The 5,996-nt window shown below is 33.6% G+C and overlaps 1 protein-coding gene across 2 annotated transcripts; it reads left to right on the forward strand.

Annotated features, from left to right (window-relative positions):
- The first annotated feature begins 418 nt into the window (after positions 1 to 418).
- On the forward strand, positions 419 to 4,726 carry LOC145070735 (alpha-soluble NSF attachment protein 2-like). 2 transcript variants are annotated; one of them, XM_079017693.1, is made up of 13 exons: positions 419 to 580; positions 695 to 883; positions 986 to 1,059; positions 1,148 to 1,219; positions 1,313 to 1,392; positions 1,482 to 1,563; positions 1,769 to 2,146; positions 2,758 to 2,991; positions 3,106 to 3,220; positions 3,717 to 3,795; positions 4,031 to 4,142; positions 4,236 to 4,286; positions 4,418 to 4,726. In XM_079017693.1, exons 2-5 carry the CDS (start codon positions 739 to 741, stop codon positions 1,319 to 1,321), a joined length of 300 nt encoding a protein of 99 aa, XP_078873819.1. In that variant the 5' UTR covers positions 419 to 580; positions 695 to 738; the 3' UTR covers positions 1,322 to 1,392; positions 1,482 to 1,563; positions 1,769 to 2,146; positions 2,758 to 2,991; positions 3,106 to 3,220; positions 3,717 to 3,795; positions 4,031 to 4,142; positions 4,236 to 4,286; positions 4,418 to 4,726. The 2 variants fall into 2 exon arrangements, with proteins under 2 accessions (XP_078873819.1, XP_078873821.1); XM_079017695.1 differs by having other exon boundaries at positions 436 to 580; positions 1,011 to 1,059.
- Positions 4,727 to 5,996: the final 1,270 nt, after the last annotated feature.

The following is a 5,996-nucleotide window of genomic DNA, read 5'->3' on the forward strand; positions in this document are numbered from 1 at the left end:
ACTTGGTATGGATTAATCTATAGAACTTCCTTCTCAATTAGCTGACTTGGTATGTTGTTAATTCAATTTTGGACTTATATTTGCTTACAAATGAGCCTCACATGTCACATGGAATGTTCAACTTTGACTATAATGTACATTATTCATCTTGTGGCTCTTTATGGTTATGATATCTAGAAATCTTGTAGTTTATGTTCTTGCATGACATTGTACCTTCAAAATTCAAATACATTTTAATTTGTTTTGATGCAAATGTCCATTTTTGTTACGGTGACTCATTTTTTCTTGATGCGGGGTAGTGATTACAGGACACAATTCAAACTAGGAAATGGTGGCCTCCTTGGAGCTAGTTATATCCAAGTAAACGATCCCTCATCTATTATATTTCAATTTTTTAATATTAGCATTTTCTCATGGGTATTATTCTGCTTGCAGAGTGTGACCCCTCACCTGTCTTTAGGTAGGGAAGTGTTATGATTGAATCTATTGATGTGGTAAAATTGCCTCCTTCCTAGGATATTTCTATGCTCCCCAAAACTACCTCATCGTTAGTTCTAGTTTGGTTCTAGCTAAGATCAAGGTATAAACTTGCAAAAAGAAAAGAGGAAGGCCAAACCAGTTTCCTTTTTTTTTATTTCTTTTTCTTCACTTAAAATCTTCTTCTTTTTCTATTCTTCTATGTGAAAACTCACAGAGTGGGAGAAACATCTTGCAAAGAACAAAAGGGATCTACTGAGAATGTCCGATCAAATAGAAAAAGGTCGGGAATTTGAGAAGAAAGCTGACAAGAAGCTCAATGGTTGGGGCTTCTTTGGGTCCAAGTTTAAATATGCTGGTGATTTGTACGAAAAAGCGGCCAATTCTTACAAGCTTGCCAAATCATGTTAGTATTAAATATTAATCCTGCAACATTTATATCGTTCTTTCCTACAAAAAAACCTTTCATTTATATATTTTAATCTTTTAAACCTTAATTTTCTTAAAGATTACTTCTTGATAATATTTTCAAGGGACCAAGCTCGATCTGTATATGTTAAGCTGGCTGACTGTCATCTGAAAGTAAGTTCTTAATAGTTAATTCTATCATCAGTTTTTAAACCCCATTATAATCTTGATTTTGTGTTTTTTTTTTTTTTTTTTTTTCTAGATGGATAGCAAAATGAACCTGCTAGTGCTTATGCTGATACAGCTCACTCATACAAGAAAACAAGCACCAAGGGTATAAACTAAAAAGATAATGATTTTTAATCCATTATTTTTCCTGGATATTTAAAAAATGTTTTCTTTTTCTTGTTATCTTAAATGTCTGCAGCGTGCATAGCTAACCTAGAGCAAGCATTAAGCATTTTCATGGAAATTGGAAGACTCAGCATGGCTGCCAGATATTGCAAGGTACATACATCATAGGATTATCATTTATTTCTAGTTATTTATTTTTTAATTTTAATTTAGTTTTTATATAATTTGGTTTCACTCTGTAGGAAATTGTTGAGTTATATGAACAGGAGCAAAATTGGGAGCAAGCTATTTCTTACTATAATAAAGCATCTGATATTTTTCAAGGTGAAGAAGTAACAACTTCTGCAAACCAATGCAAGCAGAAAATGGCACAATTTTTAGCTCAATTGGAACACTAAGTTAATTGGAACACTAAGTTTCATATATATATATATATATATATATATATATATATATATATATATATATATATATATTAATACGGGATTAAAATCAAGAGTAATAATACCCTGAAAATGTGTTATTACAGATATCAGAAAGCTATAGAGATATATGAAGAGATAGCAAAACAGTCTCTGAATAATAACTTGCTAAAATATGGAGTGAGAGGGCATTTATTAAATGCTGGGATTTGCCAACTTTGTAAAGGTGATGGAAACACTAGATGTGAATAACGTGATGCCTCCATTGATGCTTTTAGTAAGCCAGGAAGTGAAAAGTTTGTGTTTTTATTTTCTATGGCATTGGGTCTACATTTAATGTGAAGGGAGTGATGCAATGTCCAAACTGTAGGAAAATATAGAAAGGTCAGTGGCTTTATGCAAATGGTTGTCGACCATATCCTGAATTCAGTATGGATGACTAGACACATGATGAAGATCTGTATGATTTCAGCTATTCTGAATCAGTAAGTTGCATTTGTTTTATACCTTTAGTAATTAGTATGATATGATATGTTTACATATTTTGCAATCTTCATTGGTCTTTCCTTTTTTTTGTAGTCAATATGGTGCTCCTTAGGTGGATTTACTCGGCTTGCTGCCACTTTTGATTAAACACTACGTATTTACAATGTCCCAATAACAGAAAAATGAAACTACACAATGCTTTAATAAGGAAAAAAATGAAAATATAATTCGTTAGTGCAAAGCGCAAAGACTATATTGCAATTAATATATAGTAATAAAATGAAAGTAATATATTGTGTTAACCCTGCAACTATTTGTCCGCTTATAGAAGTCCTTCAGAGCTTCCCCATGCTTTTTAACACAATGAACAATAATTTATAATTCAACAATCTTAGAATCAATGTTTATATTTAAAAAAAAAATTATTTCTGCAATTAAAAATTACCATTGGAGTTCCCTGTGAGTCAGATAGCCGACTCACTGACAACTCAGAGAAACTCAAGCTTCAAAACGCCAAACTAACTATAAGACACAGAATCCAAATCTCATTATTATATACTTGTTAAAATGACATTATTATTATTATTATTTTTTATGACTACAACTACAGGAAAAACTGAGGAACGTGCAAGAAGAAAATGACACAGAAGATAAGAGTCTGTCCCTGAGCACGGCTAACCTCCTGTCTAGGGTGGACAGTTGTACTTCTGAGGAAGGTGGAAGTGGAAATGATGAAGAAGAAGAAATTCTTGATATTTGGAGATTTTCAGCAGAAAGATTTGGTGATCGGGTTGCATTGGTGGGTCCACATCATGGCCCACCTACAAATATGACATACAACCAGGTCTTTCCTTTTAATCTTTAAAAATTAAAAAATTTCACGCATTTAGCTGGCAGGAAATGAAATGTAATTCAATAATAAAAACTGTAATCAGTTTAATTTGAACCTTATTTGCAGGTAGAGGAGGATATTTTGAATTTCTCTAAAGGTTTAAGAGTTATTGGAATCAAACCATGTGAAAAAGTTGCACTCTTCGCTGACAATTCATGTAGATGTCTTGTTGCTGATCAAGGTAAATACATTGAATTCATGAGACTACAAACATACATATGATTATGTTTTTATACTTTCTTAGGTTAATAATTTGTGGGACATTATCCCTGTGGGGCCCGGGGACAGATTTTTAAGCATGCTTCCACCTGGGCATGCATATGGAGGTGCTTGTCAGTATTTTATATGTTCTTTGGAAATTGCCAATATTCCTTTTATGTAACAAGGGGCATAATAGTAAACAAAAACTTAGTATACTTTGTTGTGTTGTACTGTACTACTCGTAGAAATAATACATAGATCACATTTTTTGGGTTAATAAATTATTCTACAAAATTCATGTAAAATATATTTTGTATATGATTTAAGAAACTGATTTTCGTTTGTTATGCTATGCACTTTCTTGATCTTCCATATGCGTAAATGTTTTTAATTTTCTTTGAATTATTGACGTTATTGGTTTTTGTGTAATCTGAATGCTGAAGTTTCATGTTCGCGTGTTGAATTTCGTATTTTAGGTATATACGATACTGACAATGTCAATCAGAAGGAGAAGTTTGAGGCCGACTTGAAGAAGGAAATTAAGAAACTTCAGAGGTATAGAGACCAGATTAAGGCATGGATATAGTCCAGCGAGACAAGATTAAAACAAGTTGCTTATTTGCTTGTTGTGTTCTCTGGTTCACATACATATGATATCTTCCATTGGTCATTATCTGTTGGCACTTACACTTTCTATTATTGCTGCCACACTATCTCAAATTTAATCTGGTTTTAGCCTCTACTTCCTTGTTGACATCTGGTTCTTCTTTTCTGATACGTGTTGACGTAGGTTAGTGCCCCTTATGAGCAGGCTCTGATGGATGCCCGCAAGCTTATTGAGCGAGAAATGGAACCAGACAAAAGCTTTCTCCAAAGAAGGCCTAGGACAACAGCCCTAAACGGTATCTATTGCTTTGCTTTTTTTTTCATATGATACATGGAAATAACCTTCAGTCACTTTACAGTAAAGTTTCTTTGTTGATGATATTTTGTAGGATCCAAAGGAGAAAGCCAAGTCAGAGACTAGAGATTGGTTGAACAATATGGTATAACAGTACACTATACTACTGCCTTTATAGCATTATATTAGTACTTTAAAGGCTCCCCTTTGTTTTATTATTTACATATGTGGATCCTCATTTAGACATTATATATGACAATGCTTATTATTGGTTAGGTGTCTGAGCTGGAATCTCAAATCCATAGCTTTGAAGCTAAGATGGAGGGGCCACCTATTTAGAAAGGAAATGCAAGACCTGTCCAAGACCGAAGTGTTTTTGCCAAAAGCATTCTCATCAACAAAAGGTTCATATTGAATTAGTATAACATAATTCAAGCAAAACATATTTAGTCATGGGTTTCTTTTAATGTTGTAAATGTTTTGTTTTTTATAATAGATATTATGCAATATTAGCAACATTTACTTACTATTGGAATAATTATTTGTATTTGACATATTAATGAAATGAATTATCTTTATTGTTTATGGTATTTTATTTTGTATTATGAAACTTTTAATGAGTTTTATTTAATTTTAAAATTAGTAAGTCTATCAAAAATAAATAATTTTAAAAACATTTAAAATTATGACACGAATCAATGTGTGTCGTCTTCCTTTATGATAGGGGCTTCCTTGCATTTCGTGTCATAAACACGCGCGTTGTACGGTTACGACACGCAAATCCGTGTCGTCTTCCTTTATGACAGGGCCTTCCTTGATACGCATTGCGTGTCATAACTATTGTCGTAAATGCGTGTCATCAATGTGCGTTGTTAATAGACGACACGCAAAAGCGTGTCGTCTCTGGCTATGACAAGCCCTTCCTTGACACGCATTTGCGCATCGTCTGAGCATTTTACGACACGCATTGGTGGGTCCACATCATGGCCCATCGTCGTGAACATATAAAATATTTAAACAATGTATGTTTGTTATCTTAACGTATGCCATTTGGTTGCTATTTTTCATTCATATTCAAGTGTTATGATACTACATAATAACGTCATCTGCCCCCGGACGTTTCCGCCGTCCTGGCTCAGGGGTGTGACAATAGTCATCAGTGTAAGTGTTACTTGTCTAATGCTTAAATGACAAAGGGTTATTCATGTACGTGACCTCATAGACTGAGGTACAACATGGTACCATTACGAATTAATGGTGAATCTATGATTTTAGACTGCGACTCATTTTCTGATGCATGGATTATACCACTCCTTGCTGATGGGTTGTCATCTTAATGATTCACGCTGATTCCACCTCAGTGTGATTGAAACAATCCATTATCTTCTTTTTTCTTCTTTAAAGCTTTATGATTAAGTGTAATGTACCATATGCTAATGAGAGCTTGAAAAATCCATGACAATGGTTAAGATATAACACCAAAGCTTATCACACACATCAATCTATTCTCCCCACATATTCTTCTTTAGAATGTTATGATTCAGTGTATGAAGCCAAAGATTGTTGAGAATTCAAAAAATATTTTCCGATAGGTACATTTCATACTAGAATGTATTACACGCACCGTACCACTCTTCCCATTATCTTCTAATAAAAGTGATTAGTGAGCCATCGTATGACACCACACACTGAGGAAATCTTGCAACACTATGTTAGTGAATGGTAGTTTAAGACCACACTATCAGGAGACATCCCAAACTTACTAGATTACAAGTTGCATCTCTGATACACTGATTGCTTCTATTGATGATCATTGTCGTTGATGCTATGTCTCGTTGAAATAGCTTCCTTATTT

Source organism: Lactuca serriola, chromosome 8, assembly GCF_051521515.1.
Source record: "Lactuca serriola cultivar US96UC23 chromosome 8, Lser_US96UC23_V15, whole genome shotgun sequence".
Classification (NCBI taxonomy): domain Eukaryota; kingdom Viridiplantae; phylum Streptophyta; class Magnoliopsida; order Asterales; family Asteraceae; genus Lactuca; species Lactuca serriola.

Coding starts and splice junctions, on each gene's coding strand:
- LOC145070735 (XM_079017693.1), top strand. CDS start 739: ATGTCCGATCAAATAGAAAAAGGTCGGGAATTTGAGAAGAAAGCTGAC. Junction 884..985: donor TTACAAGCTTGCCAAATCAT/GTTAGTATTAAA, acceptor ATTTTCTTAAAG/ATTACTTCTTGATAATATTT. Junction 1,060..1,147: donor TGGCTGACTGTCATCTGAAA/GTAAGTTCTTAA, acceptor TTTTTTTTCTAG/ATGGATAGCAAAATGAACCT.